Source organism: Lepeophtheirus salmonis, chromosome 5, assembly GCF_016086655.4.
Source record: "Lepeophtheirus salmonis chromosome 5, UVic_Lsal_1.4, whole genome shotgun sequence".
Lineage (NCBI taxonomy): Eukaryota > Metazoa > Arthropoda > Copepoda > Siphonostomatoida > Caligidae > Lepeophtheirus > Lepeophtheirus salmonis.
This window is the reverse complement of record NC_052135.2, coordinates 15,197,096-15,220,844: the sequence shown is the minus strand read 5'-3', so window position 1 is coordinate 15,220,844 and position 23,749 is coordinate 15,197,096. Positions and strand designations below refer to the sequence as shown.

At 33.3% G+C, this 23,749-nt stretch overlaps 4 protein-coding genes and 2 long non-coding RNA genes across 10 annotated transcripts; 3 read left to right on the top strand and 3 right to left on the bottom strand.

Moving 5' to 3' along the window:
* Positions 1 to 248: 248 nt before the first annotated feature.
* On the bottom strand, positions 249 to 739 carry LOC139905551 (uncharacterized). The gene is made up of 3 exons (XR_011780417.1): positions 599 to 739; positions 405 to 545; positions 249 to 342 (listed from the first exon to the last, which is right to left on the bottom strand). It is a non-coding gene; the product is annotated as an uncharacterized lncRNA (long non-coding RNA).
* Positions 740 to 9,481: 8,742 nt separating this feature from the next.
* Positions 9,482 to 13,626, top strand: LOC121117730 (cytoplasmic dynein 1 intermediate chain-like). 5 transcript variants are annotated; one of them, XM_071888305.1, is made up of 5 exons: positions 9,504 to 9,750; positions 9,828 to 9,944; positions 10,530 to 10,746; positions 10,952 to 11,416; positions 11,735 to 13,626. In XM_071888305.1, the coding sequence occupies exons 3-5, from the start codon at positions 10,623 to 10,625 to the stop codon at positions 13,396 to 13,398; spliced, it is 2,253 nt and encodes a 750-aa protein (XP_071744406.1). In that variant the 5' UTR covers positions 9,504 to 9,750; positions 9,828 to 9,944; positions 10,530 to 10,622; the 3' UTR covers positions 13,399 to 13,626. The 5 variants fall into 5 exon arrangements, with proteins under 5 accessions (XP_071744407.1, XP_071744406.1, XP_040568146.1 ...); XM_071888306.1 differs by lacking the exon at positions 9,828 to 9,944 and having other exon boundaries at positions 9,482 to 9,750; XM_040712212.2 differs by lacking the exon at positions 9,504 to 9,750 and having other exon boundaries at positions 9,922 to 9,944; positions 10,530 to 10,742; positions 10,948 to 11,416.
* Positions 13,627 to 14,008: 382 nt separating this feature from the next.
* On the top strand, positions 14,009 to 15,954 carry LOC121117731 (uncharacterized). The gene has a single exon (XM_040712214.2). The coding sequence runs from the start codon at positions 14,009 to 14,011 to the stop codon at positions 15,461 to 15,463; it is 1,455 nt and encodes a 484-aa protein (XP_040568148.1). The 3' UTR covers positions 15,464 to 15,954.
* Positions 15,955 to 16,164: 210 nt separating this feature from the next.
* bisc (TM2 domain-containing protein 1 biscotti) lies at positions 16,165 to 17,018 on the bottom strand. The gene has a single exon (XM_040712216.2). It carries the CDS (start codon positions 16,880 to 16,882, stop codon positions 16,301 to 16,303), a length of 582 nt encoding a protein of 193 aa, XP_040568150.1. The 5' UTR covers positions 16,883 to 17,018; the 3' UTR covers positions 16,165 to 16,300.
* Positions 17,019 to 17,755: 737 nt separating this feature from the next.
* ND-39 (NADH:ubiquinone oxidoreductase subunit 39) lies at positions 17,756 to 19,499 on the top strand. Its single transcript, XM_040712215.1, has 6 exons — positions 17,756 to 17,900; positions 17,964 to 18,439; positions 18,504 to 18,637; positions 18,691 to 18,861; positions 18,921 to 19,113; positions 19,173 to 19,499. The coding sequence occupies exons 1-6, from the start codon at positions 17,846 to 17,848 to the stop codon at positions 19,401 to 19,403; spliced, it is 1,260 nt and encodes a 419-aa protein (XP_040568149.1). The 5' UTR covers positions 17,756 to 17,845; the 3' UTR covers positions 19,404 to 19,499.
* Positions 19,500 to 20,813: 1,314 nt separating this feature from the next.
* On the bottom strand, positions 20,814 to 21,250 carry LOC121117734 (uncharacterized). Its single transcript, XR_005864233.2, has 2 exons — positions 21,110 to 21,250; positions 20,814 to 21,018 (listed from the first exon to the last, which is right to left on the bottom strand). It is a non-coding gene; the product is annotated as an uncharacterized lncRNA (long non-coding RNA).
* Between the last annotated feature and the right edge of the window lie 2,499 nt (positions 21,251 to 23,749).

Genomic DNA, 23,749 nt, shown 5'->3' with positions numbered 1-23,749 from the left:
ATAAAGTAAATGTCAAAATCATAAAATTAGACAATAAATATATCAATAAAAAAATGTTAGAAATAAATTCATCGTAAAGATTTAGAGCAAAAGCTAATTATGTAGTAATGTCCGGCGATATTACTCCCTATTAAGAGCATCAAAAAAAGATGTTTCCCTGTTATTTAGGTATGCTTATATAACAACATACTATGATCATGAAGGATATACACAATTGTTAATTAATTATAATGCAACACCCAATGTAACTAACCTCGTTGTTGTGACCTTTTAAACAGTTGTTTTTGCCTTTTATGAGTTTTCTGAACACCATTTCTTGGAGCCCATCAACCATAGCTAAGCCTTAAGTGATAAAAAAGTAATATTTATTGACTATGTAATATTGGAAAACCTAATTATCATACCCAAGTCTTAAAGCAAAGTAAGTAGTCTCAGACAAACTAGTTGCAAACCATCCAAAGCTACTACCCCCGTTTTTTGTTACCATTTAAGCAGTTTTTTTTGCCCTTTACTGAGTTTTGTATCATAATTCTTGATATGTTTAGCTAAAATAAAATCATATTTTATGGTTAGATTTAAAAAAAAATTGAATACTTACTGTGAGATAGTACAAAATTCAGAGTTCCATTTCGATATTCGTAAATACTTTTTACTGATAACTTGATCGTCATTTGGTGTGGATGACTCAAAACATTTTTACATGTATTTCTATAAATGACATCAGTAACAACGTCCTCCATTAATTTAATGATGGTTTCTCGGGAAGGGATATGTTTACCCTTGTATTTCTCCATAAATTTTTTGAACGTAGATGATTAGCAATGGATAAGGTTATATTACATGCAATAAGCATCGTTGTGAGATCAAAGTTAAAGTCTGACTTGATGTATTCATCGTTAAATTGATTTTATAGATAAATATCCATACGCTTGTTATGAGATGAGGATAATGAGTGGCGTGTAATTCTAGACAGGGGACTAAAGGCACATTTATATCGACAAATCCGACAAACCATCTGTTTCTCATCCGGTAAGTATTTTCCAAATTCCTAGGCCTCCATTTTCAGAAATCCAGACAGAAGGCGACGTTATTTTAGGCATTTTATTCAGTTCTCTATCGACTATCCCCATCTAATATTATTATATTAATATTGAATAATAAAGGCGGGAATGATAACGTTCATGATTGATAGAAGAAGATGTATAGTATTTAATCAATGATGCCATGCGTATTTATTCTCTTCTCTTCGCACGCTTTTCTATTCTTACCAAAATTATCACCCTTAGTTATGGTTTAACTAAGGTTGATAATTTTGGTAAGGATACAAAAGCGTACGAGGAGGAGGGAAGAAATACTTAGGTATCATTGTTCATTGACTAAAATAATAAACATCTTCCGCTATCAAGAACGTTATCAATTCCTGCCTTTATTATTCAATATTAATATAATATTAGATACTGATAGTCGATAGAGAACTGAGAAATGCCTAAAATACCATATCCTTCGGTCTTGATTTCTATAAATGAAGGCCCAGGAATGAGGAAATACTTACCGGACTAGAAACAGATGGCTTGTCAGATTTGTCGATATAAATGTGCCTTTAGTCCCTGTTTAAAATTAAACGCCACTCATTATCCTCATTTCATATCGAGAACATAGATATTCATATAAAAATCAAGTTAATGATGAATACATCAAGTCAGACTTTATCTTTGATCTCACAAAGATGCTTATTGCATTTAATATAACCTTATACATTGCTAATCATCTATGTTCAAAACATTTATGGAGAAATACACGGGTAAACCTATCCCCTCCCGAGGAAGCATCATTAAATTAATGGAGGATGTTGGTACTGATGTCATTTATATAAATACATATAAACATGTTTTGAGTCATCCACACCAAAGGACGATCAAGTTATCAGTAAAAAGTATAAAATATTTACTAATTTCGAAATGGAACTCTGAATTTTGTACTATCTAACAGTAAGTATTCAATTTTTTTTAAATCTAACCCTAAAATATGATTATATTTTAGCCAAAATTATGAAGAATTATGATACACAACTCATTCAAAAAAAAGTGCTTAAATGCTCACAACAACGGGAGTAGTAGCTTTGGATGGTTCGCAACTAGTTTGTCTGAGACTAATTTCTTCACTTAAGGTATGATAATTAGATTGTCCAATATTACATAGTCAATAAATATTACTTTTTTTATCACTTAAGGCTTAGCTATGGTTGATAGGCTCCAAGAAATGGTGTTCAGAAAACTCATAAAAGGCAAAAACAACTACTTAAAATGGTCACAACAATGGGGGTAGTTACATTGGGTGTATCATTATAATTAGCAATTGTATAAATCCTTCATGATAATAGTATGTTGTTATATAAGCATAAATAACGGGGAAAATATTTTTTTTGATGCTCTTAATAAGGAGTAATATCGCCGGACATTACTACATAATTAGCTTTTGCTCTAAATCTTTAAGATGGATTTATTTCTAACATTTTTTGATTTGTATATTTATTGTCTAATTTTATGATTTTGACATTTACTTTATTATTAATAATTAGTTAGATTTCATCGGTAGAGATATATCTATCCTGTGCACAATTGTATATGGCGACTTCCACAAGAAGAAGAGGGGTGATTATCTTTTTGATTTAACTCCATGTCTCGCTTGTGTTTTGCAACCTAAAGTTATGGCATATTTAACTGGATTCCGGTGTCAGAACAAGAAAATATTATTTGGATCAATCTGTTATTTCAATATTCTATATATATAATTTATTGTTATTAGTTATATGATTCCAATTGTTTAATTTTGTATATTTAACATAAATGTATGATGGTATATTTTTTATTATATAGATTATATTTACTTAAAGTCTTCTTTTTTAAACTTGGAACTTCAAATATATTTCGAAATACTCTACTTTGTCGTTTCATTAGCTATTATTCTGAGAATAAGGTTCACAATGAATTACAATTTTATGTAGTGTGACGTTATAAAATCTACTGTAACGGATAGAAAACGTCTAAGTCAATTATACATAGTATATCTTCATTAAACATTTTGCTAATAAATAGTTTCGTTATACCCTCAAAAATCATAATAAAGCAGGCAGATGATAATCACATCAGTATTTCAAACAATGATACCATATGTATTTTTTTCCCCCTTCTCCTTGCACGAGTTTTTCTCTACAATATTATTAACTATGCATATAATATACCCTTATCCATTGCGAATCATCCTACGTTTAAATAATTTATGGAAAAATACAAGGGTAAGCCCATCCCTTCCCGAGGAACGATCATTAAATTAATAGAGGATGTTGGTAACGATGTCATTTATAGAAATACCCCCATTGTAAATTGGGAAATTTTCAGCATGTTTTGAGTCATCCACACCAAATAACGATCAGTAAAAAGTATAAAATATCTACTAATTTCGAAATGGAACTCTGAATTTTGTCCAATCTTACAATAAGGATTCATAGTTTTTTTAAATCTAACCACAAAAATGATTCTATTTTAGCTAAAAATATCAAGAATTATGATACACAACTCATTAAATGGCAAAAACAACAGCTTAAAGGGTCGCAACAACGTGGGTAGTAGCTTTGGATGGTTCGCAACTAGTTTGTTTGGCAACTAGTTTCTTCCCTTAAAGGCTTAGGTATGATAATTAGGTTTTCCAATATTAAATAGTCAATAAATATTACTGTTTTATCACTTAATGATTAGCTATGGTTGATAAGCTCCAAGAAATGTTGTTCAGAAAACTCACAAAAGGCATAGACAAATGCTTAAATGGTCACAACAACGGGGGTAGTTGCATTGGGTGTAGCATTATAATTAGCAATTGTGTGTATCCTTCATGATAATAGTATGTTGTTATACAAGCATAAATAACTGGAAAAAAATCTTTTTTGATGCTCTTAATAAAGAGTAATATCGCCAAACATTACTACATCATTTGCTTTTGCACTAAATCTTTACGATGGATTTAATTCTAACATTTTTTTATTAGTATATTTATTGTCTAATTTTATAATTTTGACATATACTTTATTATTAATAATTATTTAGATCTCATCAGTTGAGATTTATCTATCCTGTGCACAATTGTATATAGCAACTTCCCCATGAAGAAAAAGGGGTGATGATCTTTTTGATTAAATGCCAAGTCTGGCTTCTGTTTTGCAACTTAGAGTTATGACATATTTAACTGAATTTCGATATCAGAACAAAAAAATATTATTTGGATCAATCTATTACTTCTATATTCTGTATTTATAATTTATTGTTTTTATTAATTATTATGATTCTAATTGTTTAATTTTGTATATTTAACATAAATGTATTATGGTTTATTTTTTAGTACGTAGATATATTCAATTTAAGCCTTCTTTTTTAAACTTGGAACTTCAAATATATTTCGAAATACTTTACTTTGTCGTTTCATTACTTATTATTCTGAGAATATGGTTCATAATGAATTACAATTTCATGGAGTGTGACGTTTTCAAATCTAATGTAACGGATAAAAAAGTCTAAGTCAACTATACGTAGTATATCTTCATTAAACATTTTGTTAATACATACTTTCGTTATACCCTCAAAAATCATAATAAAGCAGGGAGCTGATAATCACATCAGTATTTTAAACAGTGATACCATAAGTCTTTCTTCCCCCCCCCCTCTTCTCCTTGCACGTGTTTTTCTCTACAGGGTTATCAACTTTGGGCATAACATTGGAGTGTACACTGCACAAGTCACTTAGATGGTACTTTTTTCTGATGTGAATAGAGGAGAAATTTTTTCCTCTTTGTTTCTATGTACTCATCAAATAAATATAATAAATTCAAAGCCCCCAAATTTTTTGTTAACAGATGCGGATTTTTAATTTTTTTTTTCAAACTTTTATATCTTTTTTTTTTATTTTTGTCTAAAAAATGTAATAATTGAAATTGTGAAGAGCTGTGGATCTTTGAATTTAAAAAATAATAATAATAATTTTTTGTGAAGAGGTGTGGATTTTTGAAATGTTTTTCTAAAAACCAACCCCCTTCAAAATATAATCCTGCGGAAGCTTTTGAATAATTACGTAATATAAATTTTCAAATTTTAGTACCTATTAGTTATGGATGAGGTTGCATGTATTAAATAAAATATTACCCATAATATTGTGTTTACTAGTTACTGTTGTACACCCAAGTCCTCAGATTGACAAAAAGAAGAGTACGAGAAAGCAAAAGAAAAACAATTGGACATTATTTATGCAAAACGGTTAAATTAAACTTACTAAACCTCCATTAAAAATTTGTTAAAAATAAGAATAAGTCCTAAATATTTCTAAAGGATTGTATATAATTGATTTTTTATGTTTCAGGAACATACTGAAAAGTATTGGCGGTAAAATGTTGATTCAAAGGAATAAGAATAATTTTTATAAATCTTGGGGTGTATAATATCCCAGTTCACTAACGGAGGTTTAAGAATGTTCAAAAAATTCTTAAATTTACAAAATTATTGTTAATTGTAGCTTTAGCTACACACATTCATTGCTACATTAACTCTTTTATAAAGTTATGACTTAGTTTTAAGATATTCAGGACACATTTAAAATGATTCCTCCACAGACAGACATACACACTTTGCTTCATTAATATTAGTGATGGGACGATTAATCGGACAATCGGTTGATTTTTCTGGAATGGGGATCGGCACTGGAAACATAATGTTAAATTTGTGATTCATATTTTTATTTCTTACTTTTTTAGATTATCAAAATAAAAAAGTCCCCCTTCTCCCCCAACACCAAATTAAGGAATTATAGCTTTTTACTAGAAAATTTAATATTAGAAATTTTATTTAATTTTCCCATTTTTTTCCAAAAATTTTAATTCCTGTAAATAACTATGTATTTTTGAATTTTTCTCCTCAACATTTTATTTTAAAAATTCAATTTTTTTCCAAAAATTAAGTTTATATTTTTTTTACAAAAAATTTAATATTTTTTTTTGTAAACAGATGTAGATTTTTTAAATTTTCCTTAAATAATGATTTTAATGTGAATATCTATTGACTTTAACAAAAATATCCAAACAATTTAATTTTTTGTGAACAGCTGTTGATTTTTCAAATATTTTGTGAATAGTTCTAGATTTTGGAAAAAATGTAAATATCGAATTGTATATTTAAATTTTTTCTTCAAAAAATAAAAAAATTGAAATTTTTTCCGAAAAATTAATTTTTTAAAATTCTTACACAGATATATTAATTTTTTGTGTTTTTTTTTTCCAAAATAATCCAAAAAACAACTCCTACCCAAGCCCCTCCCCCTCCCCCCCTTAAATATAATCCTTTGGACGTCCCTGATAGCAAAATTGTATTTTTTAACTAATATTTAAAATATTAAAAAATTGGAATCGGTATCCGAATTGGGAATATTTCGTATAATTTTTATAAAATTACAAAATTATTCTATCGAGTCTCAATAGAATATTCAATAGTTGAATATTTATCAACACAAGTATTTACAAGGTGCAGAAAAAGTACTGAGACCTGCCTCTAAGTAGTCATTTAAAAACTCATAATTGATCAGGATAGAAAATTTTATTTTGGAATATTTTTTACAACAACAATGCAACTGTAAATCTGGCCACCATCAGCTTCAATGAACCCCTTGCACACATTGCAACGTAGTCTTTTTTTTTATGATCCTCAATTGCTGGTTAACAGAGGTCTTCAGGGCATCAATATTCGGGTGGCTGGCTTTGCAGTCCTTCTCAATTTGCCACCAAATGGAGTAATCTAGTGGGCTCAAATCTGGACTCTGAGGGGATCAAAGGTTCTTGTACAAGAAGATCATGTTAATACCCATCCACTCTAGTACATTATTAGCAGTATGAGCCGGAGCCCCGTCCTACTGAAATGAACCTTGGACCCTTTCATGGCCTTAATGATCTATGGGATCACATTTCCCTTCAACACCATCAAGTAGTCGGCTGCAGGTAACTGGTATCCAACAAGAAACCAAATTGGAGGATATTTGTCTTCAGTTGAAGCCACACACCAAAACATCATCACAGAAGCCGGATGTTTGAGCTGGATGACTGCTATGATGCTGTTGTCAGCCTTACTAAAGCATACCACCCAATAATTTTGCTTGTTGTAGACGGGTTCAACTGTAAAGATCTTTTCATCAGAGAAAAAAATTATCTAGTTGCTGTTGTGCTTCAGATTATTATAGAGTTGTTAACATCGCTGAAGACTGAGTTCTTTTTTTATATTGGAAAACAAGTGGCCTCTCAATTCTTCTAAGGGAACTTCTTCCAGCCTTTCGAATGACCTTGCCCACAGTAGACCAATGCATCTTCTTTGCGTACTTTGATACCTTCATCGTTGGGTTCAACTTAAAGGGATCTATGACGTCTTCAGTCTCCACTTTGGTGGGCCTTCCACTCTTGGTTTGCGTCTAAAGGTTGCCATCATCAAACAAACGATTTCTAGCCCGACAAACAGTGGCTTGCTGACGTTTAAGGCCTTCATAATGTCCAAGGTGGTCATCCCGACGCAGGTTAAATAGCATATTGCTCTTCTTGCCTCCATCGTGACATACATATATATAATTTTTGTTAACAACATGTACATCAATCAAAGGCTTAGAATCTAAGCTATTCAAAAATAATCGGAACTCTAAGATTTAATCAACAACACCTATTCAAAACTGTATTTTTAGTAGGTCTCATTACTTTTCCACACCCGGTACTCTAAATGAAAATTTAAATAAGTTCATCTAATTTTTTTACAAACAACTTGTACAAAATTGTACAAGTAAGCTACGTTTATAGGTATTTTAATTGTATAGTTAATTGTCTTTGATGTGTGTTTCTTTATACCTGTCATACTTGAAGTCAATACGTATTTGTAATAATTATAAAGTAGTTTTATTGATTGATGCACAAAGTTATTGATATTTTTAACAACAAAGGGACATACAAATTGTTATTTTTCCATGCCCATTCTAAGAATTCCAGTAAGACAAAACCAAACCAAAATGATGAATATTTGTAAAAAGTTCACGCTTTATTTGTAAATAACACACCTCTAAAAAAAGTAGCACCCAGTAATACATGTTAGGGGGTTGCATCCCTTTCGAAAAAAATGAGGAATTTTTGCTGTTTATTATAATTTTTTTTTTTTTTGGTACTGATGAAAAAAATTTACCCACAAATGGGGTTATATATATATTTTAAAGACTTATTCCTCTTAAAAAAATCTTTAGGGGCAAATTATCCTAAAGAACAAAATATTTAATTTTATTGTGAATAGCATGGATTTTTGGATTTTCAAAAAAAATCAAAAAACCAAGGCCCCTTCCCCCCAATAAAATTTTAGATGTCTAGTAAAAGTTAGGGAGAATAAGTAATTTATGTTCCTATTCCATAAAAAATTTAAACAAACCCAAAAGCATCTTTGAAAGTATAATTCTGCTAAACTCCTGTGGGAGTAGAAGATCCAGTAGCAGGAGCGTGAGCAGAATTATATATTCTTGGTTGTTGGATTTTTTTTTAAATCTAGGAACGAAAAATTAATGAAAAAAAAGAAAACATTGAAAAACTAAATTTTTTGGATAAAAATTTCTAAAATTATATATTTACTTTTTTTAAATCAAAACCTACAGCTATTCTCAAAAATTAAATTTTTTGAGGAAAAAAAATAAAAAATTAAATTTCAAATATTAAACTTTCTAATTAAAACCAAAAAATCCTTAATTTGGGTAAAGGAAGCTACATCCCCTTTATCCCAAACCCTGAGAAGAGTTGAGACAAATGGTATGTACTGAATATAAAAGGGGAATCGTTTTAAGTCCTGAACAAGAATATTTTTTAATCTTGTTTTTTATTTTTAAATGCTTAAGTGTGTGTGTGACACACTTTTGCATATAGTTATCACAATGAAAAAAGAAAAAAATTGATATTCTTGTAAATTTAGTCTTTTCTGAAAAAATGTAACTAAATTTTAAAAAAAGGTTTTTGTCTCTTATAAAGAAATTATTTGTCAAATTTGGGATTTATAAAAAGAACAAATAAACTATGAGTCAAAATTGTCAAAAAAAAACACTGCCACTGATGACGTTAGCATTATATAACCTTGAAAATACTTTCCGGCGCTGTAAAATTTTGAAAACTACTAAACTATAAAATCAAAATTACTGCACTATTCAATCAAAAAATGTTCATGCATTAAAAATTTACGACCATACAAAATTATCAATAGGTTTTACTCAGACAGATACAGTAGGTATAAATAATTTATTCAATAAATATATTGTCCTTTTCCAGCTTAGTTTACAAGTATGATTTCGTAGATTGTAATGTCTAAATTTAATCGTATTACGATGAGTGAACAGAGAGATAGTTTGCTACTTAATTTAGTGTATGAATTCATAATACAACCTGCTTAGTTTACCATGTTATTTCATGCATTTATGAGAATTTGATCGAATGTGTGTGTTTATACCTGAATTTTTTTGTATACTTACAGATTATTTTTTCTAAAAATGATATTAGTTATGTTGAGGACTTTTCAATACTGTTCAATGTGAAGTTCCACCACGATACTTCTTGAGCTGTGACTAACAATCATGTTATTTCGTGAATACTCTATATAATTTAGTTTGTTTTCTATAAGAAATAAAAAAAATCATCAATTGTACCAAGTACATATTATTGTGAGTATTTGATATTTATTTAATCCATGTTATGATGAAATATGACTCCTTTCAAAATATGTTATATAATTTTACAGGTGTTTGAATTGTACAACTAGAATCTCTCACTATTCTGAGAGTGGAGAAACATATTATGCCTTAAGTTTTTTTTCCTCAAAGGTCCTTCAGTTTATTGAATTAATTTATCGGAGTAGGTTAGTATAGAATGTGTTTCACTGACGTCATAAATTGCATTATAATTAATCTATAGTGTTCATAGTAAATATTTTTACAACATAAAACGAACAAATTTCCAATAAATCTTGATGAAACTCCATCAAATGGCTTTAAGAATAAAGAAAGGCTTAATCTTTGAATTGAATACTCCTTGCTCCCAATAATAAACAGTGATGTTTTAATACAATCAAAGTCCCATACACGTTTAAATTTGTACTTTTTTTAATTGATTAGGAACGAAAAAAGGAACAATAATTTAATAAAAGTATTTCATTCTTTCATTGTTATAGTTAATTTCTATCTACACAATAGAAATAAGATTGTATTACTATCTAGTATATATATTTTTAATACATAAAGTCTGGGATCAGTTAGGTTTAAGTCATTTTTTTGTGTGTCCCATTTTTGTCATCCAATAATTAACTACTTTCCTTCATATTAATGAAAAAATAGTTTTTATTGTTATAAAACTTAGTGGAGATCAACAATGCTAACGCATGAATTAATGAATTATATAGTATATTAATTCATGGCTAACGTCACATGAAAACGTTCTATTCCAGAGAGGTTGATGATGTACGTATATAATTAGAAAAGTTGCGTTTATTTATTCAATGCTTAAGACTCAGACTGAAGACACAGCTAGCTGAACAAGAATGGTTAAAAGGGAGGATGAAAAGCAAGAAAAGGAAAAGGGAGAAGAAGAAGAGCTAGAGAGAGGGAGAGGGAGAGGGAGAAGTAAAGAGACAAAACTGAAAATGGTTGTTGGATCCAATGTAAGTACGACATAATATTTATGAAATATATAACATATTAGAGACGGTGGAGCTAGAGGGAAGAAGAAGGTGTGTGTGTATTTGACTCCCTAGCTGTGTGTCTGTGAGGACTGTTGAGTGAGTGCCGAGTGGGTGACTCACCACCAATTCCTAGTTTTAGGCTCGCCAATACGAATTTTCACTTTTTTCTTCTTTCTGATTTAAGGTAGAAGAGATAAAGAAACCTTTGAAAACGGATTCACCAAGTGGTAGCAGCAGTCGGCTTAGCGCCATGTCTGATCGCAAAGCGGAGTTAGAGCGAAAGAAGGAGCGGCTAAAGGTCATCCGGGAAGAGAAAGAAAAGCGAAAAAGGTTGAAGGAGAAGCAAGATGCGGATGCTTCTGCAGCAGCCGCAGTCTCAGGGGCTGCGACCAGCCAGGATGTTCGATCCCAGCTTGACAAAAATCTGGAAGACCTTGGCATTGCTCCAGTCTCTTCTGTGATTCATTCCCTGGAGTCGATGGGATCGTCAGCAGTCTCTGAATGTTCTGACTCGCTCCTTCCTGGGAGTGGAGAGGACGGGAAGAAGTCTCTGAGTCCGGGACTGATGAGGAAGAAGAAAATCCCTGTTCTGACGGTCGTGAACGTCCAGTCCACGAATATCCCTCCCAAAGAGAGCGTGACTTATGCAAAAGGCAACTCCTCTCTCTACATTTTGATATTTATTGCTCAGTCGATCCTCCCACTTGCTCACATCGCAGCTTTTCTCACCCATGTCACTTGTCAGATCTAGCATTGCATAATCATTAACAGTACTTGACAGGCTTAGAACTTGCAAAGTGCCTAATTGCCTAATGTAATCTATGTAGTCTATTGACTAGTCACTTGATTCAATAATACATTTACATAAGTGTGCAAGGGATGGAGAACATAATATTTAGTTGTGATGGAGTGGAAGCTTCGACTTCATTATTTCTAGGCTATTGATATTATTGTAGTTTTTTAATCAACAGGTACACAAACACATGACTCTGGTGCGGATGTGCTTCCAACTCGTCGAATTGTTGGAGGAGCATTTGACTACTATACACTTACATATGATGAGGAGTATGAAGAGGATTCTTTGCCTGGTCTTGGATCTCCATCAAGTGGATCACCTTCCAACTATCTTAACAAGCTTCCTCCTGGTATACTTACTCATGGTATGCCTGAAGTGAAGGAAATTAAACCAGCAACAACCAAAGAAGAGGAAGAGGACGAGGCAATGAAGAAGAAATTGGAGTCGCGAAGACGTAAAGAGCTGAGTGAAGAAGAAAAGCAAGTCATTATGATGAAAGAGGATTTTCAAAAGTTTTTTGATCGAACAACGCGTCTAGTTGAAAGAGCTTTGTGTGAGGATGTCAATGTATTCGTTGACTATACCGGTAATTATGAGAATGATGGTGAAGGAATGGAGGATAAAGGTGGAAACAAATTAAGTCTAAATAGATACTTTTATGACGAACGGTGGTCGAAAAACCGTGTGATTACTTGTATGGATTGGAGTACGGTTCATCCAGAGCTCTTACTTTCTAGTTACAATCAGAATCCAGAATCTCCCCATGAGCCTGATGGCATTTGTTTAGTATGGAACACAAAGTTCAAGAAAGATACACCAGAATATATCTTCCATTGTCAAAGTGCAGTTATGTCTTGTTGTTTTGCTCGATTTCATCCTAATCTGATTCTTGGTGGAACTTATAGTGGACAAATCGTTCTTTGGGATAATAGAGTTCAAAAACGTACCCCAGTTCAGCGATCACCTTTAAGCGCATTAGCTCATACACACCCTGTCTACTGTATGAAAGTTGTTGGAACTCAGAATGCACACAATTTAATTTCAATATCAACTGATGGAAAGCTGTGCTCATGGAGTTTGGATATGCTTGCTGATCCTCAAGAAACTCTCAATTTACAACACAAGCAAACAAAGTCCATTACCGCTACTTGTTTGTCCTTTCCTGTTGGGGATGTTAATAACTTTGTTTTTGGTACTGAGGAAGGAACTGTATATACAGCTTGTAGACATGGATCTAGGGCTGGAGTTTTGGATGCATTTGAGGGGCATCAAGCTCCTGTTACTGGCATTAACACCCATAATGGTCAGGGACCTATAGATTTTAGTCATTTGTTTCTGACAAGTTCATTTGATTGGACTGTTAAACTATGGTCACTTAAGGAAAATAAACCTCTTTATTCATTTGAAGATAATGGAGACTATGTATACGATACTGCTTGGAGTCCTATACATCCAGCTATGTTTGCAACTGTTGATGGTACTGGCAGGTTGGACATTTGGAATTTGAACAATGATACAGAAGTTTCAGAAGCATCTGTGATTGTTGATGGATCTCCAGCTTTAAATCGTGTATCTTGGACTCAATCTGGACTTCATGTCACTGTTGGAGATGATACTGGGAAGATTTGGGTTTATGACGTTGGAGAACAGTTGGCTCATCCTGGACCCGATGAATGGAATAAATTTGCTCATACTCTGCAAGATATTAAGAATAATACATCAGAAGAGCATGATTTTGATAAATTCGGAGGTGATCTGTCTGGTGGGTCAGCTTTGGCTAAAACAGGCCCTAGCAGTTTGACTCCTTTAACAACCTTATCGAGTTCACCTTTAAGATGAATCATAACTTAAAAATGTCTGGCATTTTTTCTAACACGTTAAATTGGTTTATCTAGTGATTTCTATTAATTCTATTCCATGAGTTTGTTTGTTCTATTTACATAAACTCGCTCCATTGTTATTCTTAAAAAATTCTTAACTAGTTGCAGAAATATAATCAGTCTTGGTTGCAAAAATCATTTTAAAGTATTCAATTATCCATTAACTACATCTTCTCTACTTTTCAGATCATCTTAACTAATCTTCTTCTCTTTCCCAGAAAACCCTAAAATGATTTGTTAAGTTTGTTTATTAATAGATCCTCAAATAATGCTTTGTATACTTTAATTATAAAGCCAAGTGTCTATGTGTTTTCTTCTTCAGTCGTGTGATGTTTTTACTCTCTTTTTACTGTATAAATAGTACGTTGTAAGTATTTTGATCATGTAATTCATTTTTCTTTCATTCTATTACTTAATAAGTTTACAAATATTTATTGCAACATTTTCTTGAAATATTGCCAACTATTATCATAGCGGGAAATTATTTTTTATCTCATTTTTTTCAGTTGGAAAAACAATTGATGGGAAATACTATTTGGCTAAATTGAATTAAAACAAATGTACAAGACATGACGACTGACAGCGGTTCAATTCAAAGACGGTATGAATATTTAAAGAGTCTTGATGACATACAGACAATACGGGATCTTACTAAAGATGGAATTAGAGACATTTTGAGGAAACACACTTCTGATCATTCCCTTGAAATAATAAAATGCAGCGAGCTGGAAGATATGTCTGGCTTAAATGATGCTTTTAACTCTACTATTTGTAGTATGAAAGTAGAAGTACAGCGTAGTTCTGAAAATGGAGAAACCATTTATCATGAATATAACTTCGTTATAAAATCGCCTCCGCGTATGTCTTTCGTTCGTCAAATTCATAAACTTACTAGACCGTTTTATAACGAAGTGACTTGGTACTTGGACTTAATCTATCAAGCAGACCTTGCTAATGGTAAGGGATGTATGGATCATATTCTCCCTAAGTGTTATTATGCTTATTCGACTACATCATCATCGAGCTCTTCGACACTTTGTGAAGCAAAATGCCCTTGGTTTTGCTATATTCCTTGTAAAAGTTCTGAAGATGGTGTTCTTATTCTCGAAAACATCAAACTTCGTCCTGGCAGAGCTTATTCAATGTATGATAAAAAGCGACCTCTACCTTTAGATCACGTACGTGTAGTTCTTACTGAGCTTGCCCATTTCCATGGAAAATGGCTTAGGTGGAAATATATGGCGCAAAATTCCCTCTTAAAGCCTGCATCTGAAGCTTGGTCCTGGAAGACTTTTGAATTAGCATTTAACACTCAGAAGCGTATTCCGTTAATAATATACAAACAAGTGAGTAATGTTGCAAAGAAAACTACCATAAAAATCTTAAAGAAAAAAGGTGATGAGGAAGAAAACATAAGAAAATGTCGCCGCTTTTTTGACCATACTGCAATGGATTGGTTGAAAAACTACATGTCACGTCCTGACAGTCCAATTAACACTCTATGCCATGGGGACTTTTGGTCGAATAATATTTTATTTTCTTATGACGAAGAAACAGGAAATGTTAAGGATCTTAATATAATTGACTACCAATTATTGAACTATGGCCATCCATGTTACGATTTAGTCTATTTACTTTACCTAAATACGGATTTAGAATTTAGAGACAAACATCTAAAAGAGGTTTTAACTCTTTATTATGACACGTTTTATCCATACATAAAAGAAACAATTGGCAGCGAAGCTGAAATAGCCAAGAATAATGAATTTAAATATCCTTTCGATGACTTCATGATTGATTTTAACTGGCATCGGAGTGTTGGATTCACCACGGCATGTTCAGTTCTGCCTAATGTTCTATCTACATCACCGCTTGATCTAGAAACGACGGGTATTTTTGCCCTTAAAGAGTTGCAAAGAAAACAAGAAAGAGAAATGAACGATGAAACAAATCCAGCAACAATGGAAATTCGTAGACGAATAATTGGTATGGTACATGAAATGACACGAGATGGAGTAATTTGATCGAATGAACGATAAAAAATATTTATATACATAACTTAATTATCCTTCGTATGATCATACTCATTTAATCATGATGCAACCTTTTTATTGTCAACCAAGATACATCTAAACATGATGTTTTTATTCATTTTTTTACTGCTTTTGGTTAACCAAAGTATCGCATAGTCTTACTATCGGAATATATAATGGTATATATCTATATTGATGTTATATAAAATTTTAAATCCTTTTTTGCAATTTATTTTATTGCTGGTATATTAACCTCCAAATCCCACAGAACATAGGTTATTTATGCAGGTTATTAATATTATTACTTTTTTCTGTCAATTTTTCTGCACAATCTGATTTTTTTTTGTCTGGAGAAAGCATGCATTGTTGTGCATGCGCAATATTTCTGGTTTTAGTTAGTGGGATATTGAATGGAAACTAAAGTATTATTAAATATATATTATGCATTCTGAAATAAAAAAATAAGCTATATCAACGAACAATTATAAGTTTAGAATGATGTAAATTTAATCAAAACAGCCATATAATTGAAATACAAAAGTCCAACAAATACACAATCTGTTCTTCTAGCCGGTGTGTTTGTGTATATTGAAGGCTGCCGGTAATTAGTTCCGTATTTATAACTGTTTAGATTTTCAAACGTTTAAAAATAACCGGACTATTAATATCCGGAGATGTTTCTCTAAAAATATATATCACTAAAAGACTCAAACATCCTGTTTAAAGAATGCTTGAACACAACACAGATTGCGCTAGAACTGATGGTATAGGTATATACACAACTATGAACTTGTGTTAAGGATGGCATTATCACGGGAAATGAACTTTTCAATACCAATCTAGCTGTGGCTTCCTTAGAGTATGGTTATTAATTGTCACAACATGCAGACGGGGCCCGTAGTAATTAATAATGTAATGAGATCCATCTGCGGGTCCCAAAGTCTGTGATGCAATTAAAATCACATCTAATAAATGTCCTAGAAAGAAGAATCCCAGGGTAGTGAGTTTCAAGAAACCTATGGCTGGATATCCCAAGTAGAATCGATCAATTCCAAATGCTCCAAAGAAGATACTCAGGATCAAAGCCACTTGAAAATCCACTCCATTTGTCCAGCGACAATCCACTTGAGCAGTGAAAGTCCTGTTTCCAGATTCAGTACAAATGAGTCCAGGAAGAGCCTCACAGGGTACTGGAGCAAGTCCTTCTTTTGTGCAAGCAACAGGCTCTTGAGTTACCGCGTCGATGTCGGGGTCCGAGCAGAGATACTGACCTGGAAGGAGATTCGAGCAATCTACAGTTATGTACTTATTCTCAGGATTCTGGTTCGGAAGGCTGCCGTGGCACTCGTAGGGAATGACCCACAGAAGGAGAGAAAGGAACAAGAAGAAATGGAAATGCGAGGGATCCATCGATTTTCCAGAGTGTCAATTATTCAGTTAACAATAATCAATCTTGTCTTGAAAGGGAATGAATGAGCCATGGAGCTAATTGTGTAGCACTAGTCCTAACTCTAAATGGAGCCTCTTTCTTTAAAGTCTGGAACGAACGAAGAGGCCGATGGAGGTTATGGTTGGATGTTTATCCTTTTGGCTTTTGCCCAGACGTCACACTTTCTCTTTCTATCTCAAAATTGGAGACAGCAAAAGTGGAAAGTTGAAATTCAATCATCGCAACCTTCTCATAATACGTAAATAATTTTGTTAAGCGAAGAAAATTATCTATTAATATTTTTATTAATTAGAGACTGAAAAAAACGGATTTGCCCTCTACAGCTACCGTACAAGATATTCGTGTACGAAATTATATTATCATAATTCATTATGGAGCCCTAAAGAAAGAGGCCTGATACATTATATCATGAAGACAATCCTTTGAAAAGGGGTCTATTCCATCACCAGACTCATCCCTCAGTTCTCAGATCGATTCCGAGACCCCCCCCATGATAAATTGTCCAAATAATTCAAATAGTCGAATCCTGCTAGTCCGAATACAGAATAGTAAATAATATAGAAATCGCTAAAGTTCTTTCTTCATTATTTAAAAGACTGCGATAGTTGATTTTCAACTTTCCGCTTTGTCTGCTCCAATTTCGAGATAGAAAGAGAAAATATGACGTATGGGCAAAAGTATATACCTCGTAATTGGATTTGTTATGATGAATGAAAATTGATAATTATGACGTCACGATTCGAATGAAGCTACAGCTACTGTTCTTAATAAGAACTGAAATTGTTGAATCCATGAACCAATCACTGGAAAGTAGTGACGTCATAGTTTGTCGCACCCAATAAAAAAAGAATAGAAATCCTCACTATGGACTCGAATCCTCAGCTGTTTTTAAGGATTACTGATTAGTGTCAGTGAGCGAGAAGATGGCCTCGTCCTCTATTATAAAATCCAAGCCCTTCCTCTCCACAGGGACCCAGGGTAATTACTAATTAATTACCTTTTTGTATGCTCGATGTCCTGTTTCATTCTCTTTCTACTCAGCTTTTACAAACGTGTCATGTCGAATGTCCTCGGATGGATCTCGAAAAATACAGGAGCTGTCATCTCAGAAAAGAGGTTCAGGGTACCGCTCCTCTTTCTCCGGTAAGGTTGCTACCGTCTTTGGATCCACAGGTCTCTTGGGAAAGGTTATTTCGAATCGTTTGGGTAAGATTGGATCCCAGATCGTGATTCCCTATCGTGGAGAACAGTACAATTACTTTCCACTCAAAATGTGTGGGGATTTGGGTCAAGTTCTCTTTTCTTCATATCATCTCAAAGATGATGAATCCATTTTAAAGGCCATGAAGTACTCGGACATCGTCATCAACGCTATTGGCAGGGAATGGGAAACTAAAAATTTCAAATTTATGGATGTGAATGTTCATGGTCCAGAGAGAATCGCCAGGCTCGCAAAACAAGCTGGAGTTAAACGATTTGTTCATATTTCATCCATCAATGCTAGAGAAAATCCAGATGTATGTTGTATTCTTTAAATGGCCTCACTCTACATAGATTTTAATTCCTTATATTTTTATTTAGAGAGCGTTTCTACCCCGTGGTTCCCGTTGGTTACAGACTAAATGGCAAGGAGAAAATGCAGTTTTGGAGGCCTTCCCTGAGGCAACCATTTTCCGAGCTGCAGATATTTATGGTCATCAAGACTCATTCATCAAGTAAGAATAGCGTTGGATAATTTAGTTATTGCTCATTTTTTATTTTTTTTAAGCCACTACGCGTCTCGTGTGCGATTAAGTTCTGTTAACTTTAGAGCACTTCCTTTATGGAAAAAAGGTGAACATACTCTGAAAGCACCAGTTCATGTAAGTGATCTTACTACTGGTATTATGAATGCAATTGATGACGAATCTACTAAAGGAGTTACATATGAAGCTTACGGGTAATGAGGGAAACATTACTCAAATAAATTAATTTATATTATATAAAAACGAATTTCAGGCCAGAAATCTATAAACTATCGGATATTGTGGATTGGATGTATTACTACATGAATAAGGATGCTGCAAATTGGGACTACAGAAGATCAGACTTGAGATTTGATCCTACTGTCTTTGCCAAGGCATTATTTTTTCAATCTATGCCCTTCGGTCAACAATTTTATGCAAAAATGGGATTGGATAAGATCGAAAAGGTACCTAATTAAATCTCAAATTAACACCGTTAATAATTTATAATGTCCTTATGTATTAGATGTCAATCTCTGATGACATATTGGGTCTTCCTAATCTAGAAGATTTGGGCGTTTCACCAGGAACCATTGCTGAGAAAATGCCCCCTCATTTAGCTGTATGGAAGCATGCACTGCATCATATTGATGTAAGCTTTTACAGAGAAATGCCCAAAATTCCTGTGGTCCAACATTATCAAGCCAAGGAAATGATTAATGAGAGCAGGAAACCTTTATTAGAAACTTTACTTTAAAAGTTTAAACTAGCATAGTGACAAGAATTGTATTATATTATTATTGTCTATCAATTTTATCGTAAATAAATTCGTTCAGAATAATTAATACCATAATATTCATCAGATATTTTTAATATATTATATCAAATAACACAAGTATGTTAATGAATCATTTCAGGGGTGGTCTAACATTTATAAAATTGGCAAACAAAAAAAAAGGACACTTTAAAACGTTACTTAATCTTAAATTGCTTCTAAATACATCGTTCAAATAAAATTATGAAGGAACTGTATTTTCTAGTTCATTGTGCTTAAAATGAATTTTTGGTTGATGCACTCACTTAGTATAATGGAGTATACAAGGTCCACGAAAAGTCCTGTTAAATTAAATTTATATAATATAATTATATTTAAGGTTGCGAAATATTATGTTTAAACTCTAATTGCGTTGAAACTAAGTGAACACAAACAGTTTTGAATAGAACAGTTTCACTTTTTGTTAACCATGATGGAAGCCAAGAGAAAGGCGTACCTGAAGGGCAAATCTCGACCAGCCATCTGAAGGAACCTTACGACCCTAGAAGTCAACTCCATACTCATCAAGAGAACCATTGAGAGATACCAGGAGACTCAATCCATCAAGGACAGACCGAAATTAGGCAGACCAAGGTCAAAAACGACGCCCGGGATCGTTAAGGCAAGGATTGCAATAAATTACAGGAGGAACACCACCAAGTTGGCCAAGGATTTCAACATGAGTGCAACAACAATGAGAAACCTTATGCAACCTTACCTTGGGATGTTTCCCTACAAATTGAAGAGGCAACAGCACCTGTCAAGCAAGGTCAATGCAAAAGACTTGAGAGATTAAATGTCATTCTTCAGAAGCTGAGGACTGGCACGGCTCCCAACATTTTGTTCAAGGATGAGAAGATTTTGACTGAAACAGGCTTTTAACCAACAAAATGATCGCAGTTTGGCCTAAAAAAGGTAAGCTGGGTGACCATGGAGTCAATAGAGTGCATTAGCCACAGTCTGATGTTTTGGGCGGTCATGACTGAGACAGAGAAGTTCCCCTTTTGTGTTTGTGCTTGCCGGGGTGAAGATCAACACCAAGGAGTACATCAGTCTATCCTGGAGGAAGGTCTTGTTCCCTGAGCATAAGGGCAATTTCAATGGTTCTGGGACAAGACAGTCTGCCCCCCCCCAGCCGCGACCTAAACGTCATGGATTACTCTATGTGGTCCATTCTTGAGGAGAGCCTGTGTTACACCCAGCAAGAATTTGGGCAACCTGAAGCCCAAACTGGTGGCTGCCTGGGACTCCATCCCCGTGGGCATTGTGCGTGTAGCATGCAAGTCCTTTCCAAAGAGACTTTGGGCTTTGGTCAAGGCTAAGGGTGACATCGAATGAAAGTTATTTCACATGTTTTTGAAACTTGTGTCTATAATTATATGCTAATTATGTGATTGATTGTATCATTAGTACTTTAATAAACATTTAATAGAACTTTCCGTGGACCCTTGAGATATATTGTTTTTAGAAAAATACCAAATTTGACTTCCTATTCATAATCCATTTACTCTGCTCATGCCCATGGTGTTACTCCAACCCCTCTCCCAAAGTGAGGAAACTCTTGGGTTAAGTTAAAAAAAAAGGCTAATAGTATTTTTTTCTCTTTGTTTATGAAAAGTGTAATTAGGAATTTAAAAAATGGTACTTACATAAACCTCCGTTATTCCCCTGGGGGAGTATCTGTATCATACAGATACTGAAAAGTCCTTGTAATATATTGTGCATATTATATTTTTGCACTACCTTCTTTTTAAATTCTAAATTGCTGTTTGTGTCCATTTTTTTTTGGTACTTCATTAGTTATTGAGTTATTTGCGAATTATGAAACTAATTATCGAGGTTTCAATGAATATTTTTATACGTTCTTATTTTTTGTCAATCCCACAGCGTTATCTCGCTTACACAATACCCTATGTATTTTGTTGTGAGCTGTCGATTCCCTCTTCTCCCTTGATACGTCATGGCTATTTCATAATTTATTCTTTTCATAAATACACAAAGTAATAATTTATTCTATACTTATGCTCCGTTTATAAAAGAACAGGAATACAATTTCTTGTTGATCCCTCGTCGTTTATATTATATATATATTGGCCATTTTATTATTTCTATGAAGAAATTTTGGATATTTCTTCCTAGAAATAATATAATATTTGATCGTAACAACCCTTTTGATCAAATATCATTGTCAATAAGCAAAGACCCATATTGGAAACGCGTGAGCGCAGTGTCCTGTCCTGCTTACAGGAGTCCTTGACCGGACACAAATACAAAAAGGAGGGAAAAGAGAGATGCACATTTTCCGGTTGGAAATACAGCCACTAATTAAAAATTGTGCCAGCTAAAGATGGTAATATTAAGGCTAGTTGTGTTGGTGACGAAGTGCTCTCTACCTAAAGAAACATAATATCAAATTTGAAGAAACATTTAGAATCCCATTATAGCACCGTCAAACTTATAGAGCAAGTCCCATCCTGTGCAAAGCAGAGAGCTCCTAGCATAAAAGTTCCCCCAAACAAAAAAGCTTGAAATAGGTTCAAGACCAATAAGTGGGTGGCGAGAGTTGAATAAATTGTCGGGAGTATGTTGTAGAGAAAATGCTCCCATTAAACATGGTTGACTCGCCTTCCTTTCGAGTCATTATTATAAACAAGAGTCCTACTATCAATCCCGCTGATGTTAATGCTTAAATACACTTGTATAAAGTGATTTTTGCCAAAACCGTCTATCATTTTTATGTGGAGCGGGTTAGCTGCTGAATGTAATAAATAAAGAAACTTCTAGTCTAGCTTAGTTAATTTGAAAAACAAGTAGTGAGTTAAGTAACTATGTTACTTTTTGAAGGAGTAGTCATTATCAGTAGTCGGGACGACTTTTTCTAAGTAACTGTGACAACTCTATTGTTGCATGCAACCATTGATTTTTGATTACAACTGTTATTGGCATATCAAGATGCATTTTTCTGTTCCAAGAAATATGGCCAATGTCCTTTATTATCAAGTCGAGAGGAAGTCGATGGTTCAGGTTTTTGGAGACACACTTGATCTTCTGGCTGGAGGAGTGGGAGATAATTTTGGATTTGTTCGGTACTTCTGAGCTTTTAAAAGACCATCTGTTATTATCTTTCTAAATGTCAATAGATTTAGAATTGATTTAAGTACAATCCCAATAAGAAGAGCTTTCTTTTGTGTATTCCACACAGGAATGACATACTACTATGTCAATCATGTGAAATATTGCACGAAGTGTCCATTTACGCTATCGAATAAATACTCTTTATGTGGAAATGAACTGTCATGGCTGATTCACAACGTCCATCTTGTAGTTATAATCTTTTACCATTTTAGGTCTTCGAAAAACAACATAAATTTTTGAAACCTTATCCCATCGTCTTACCAACATCCAAAAATGAGCTTGCTAACGACACATCTTTGCTATCATACCAACGAATAACAGTAACACCATCGTTATCTGACCTGTAATCATAACTTACACGGCCTTTCTTGCTCAATTCTTTCTCTGTCGACAATGGACACTTAACGATTCTATTACAACGCAGAAAATGCATCTGCTCTTCAAATAACGAATAAGTCAGAGTGATGTGAAATAATTATTGAATACTAATTTGAAATTACAGTCTGATGGGATTACTTTGCAGAACTGTAGGACAACAGCTGCACCCAACACAAAATTCTTCAACTGTATGACTTGTTTTACCTTGGTAAGCTAAGAAATCAGTGCAAAAACCATCAATAAAGGTTTTGAGTCATCTTGTCCAACTTATTGGACCAAAAATGAAATAATAATGAAAATTGAGTCATTATGCTCAATATATTGGACAGCAAATACTAAGGTATGTAAGTGTTCCACTATTTTGGCGTTCCGTTAAATTTTTATTTTTTCGTTCAGCCATTATTTTTGTTCCGTTCAGCGTTCTAATTATAACTAAGATAGTACCAAGCATGTACAGTTACATACATATAAGAGTAGACTTGTTAAATGAAGCTCTACTGTTTACGGGGTTTGAGCATAAAAAGGTCGGATACCTCAAATGAAATTGCTAAGTTAAATTGAATGTGGAAAAACTCAAGCTCAAAATACTAATAGCCGTCTAAAAATTACAATATTTTATTTTCACAGAAGTAGAATAGCTTTGTCCGTTGTGATTCAATCATATCGATCCTCTCTTAATACCATATGTAAATATAGATTAATTAAGTCATAATTAATTATTAAAATCTATTATATATAATTTATCACTAACTCTTAATAGTACTGAGTCATTGTAA

Coding starts and splice junctions, on each gene's coding strand:
- LOC121117730 (XM_071888306.1), top strand. CDS start 10,623: ATGGTTAAAAGGGAGGATGAAAAGCAAGAAAAGGAAAAGGGAGAAGAA. Junction 10,747..10,951: donor GGTTGTTGGATCCAATGTAA/GTACGACATAAT, acceptor GATTTAAGGTAG/AAGAGATAAAGAAACCTTTG. Junction 11,417..11,734: donor GAGCGTGACTTATGCAAAAG/GCAACTCCTCTC, acceptor TTTAATCAACAG/GTACACAAACACATGACTCT.
- LOC121117731 (XM_040712214.2), top strand. CDS start 14,009: ATGACGACTGACAGCGGTTCAATTCAAAGACGGTATGAATATTTAAAG.
- bisc (XM_040712216.2), bottom strand. CDS start 16,882: ATGGATCCCTCGCATTTCCATTTCTTCTTGTTCCTTTCTCTCCTTCTG.
- ND-39 (XM_040712215.1), top strand. CDS start 17,846: ATGGCCTCGTCCTCTATTATAAAATCCAAGCCCTTCCTCTCCACAGGG. Junction 18,862..18,920: donor GTTACATATGAAGCTTACGG/GTAATGAGGGAA, acceptor AACGAATTTCAG/GCCAGAAATCTATAAACTAT. Junction 19,114..19,172: donor GATTGGATAAGATCGAAAAG/GTACCTAATTAA, acceptor CTTATGTATTAG/ATGTCAATCTCTGATGACAT.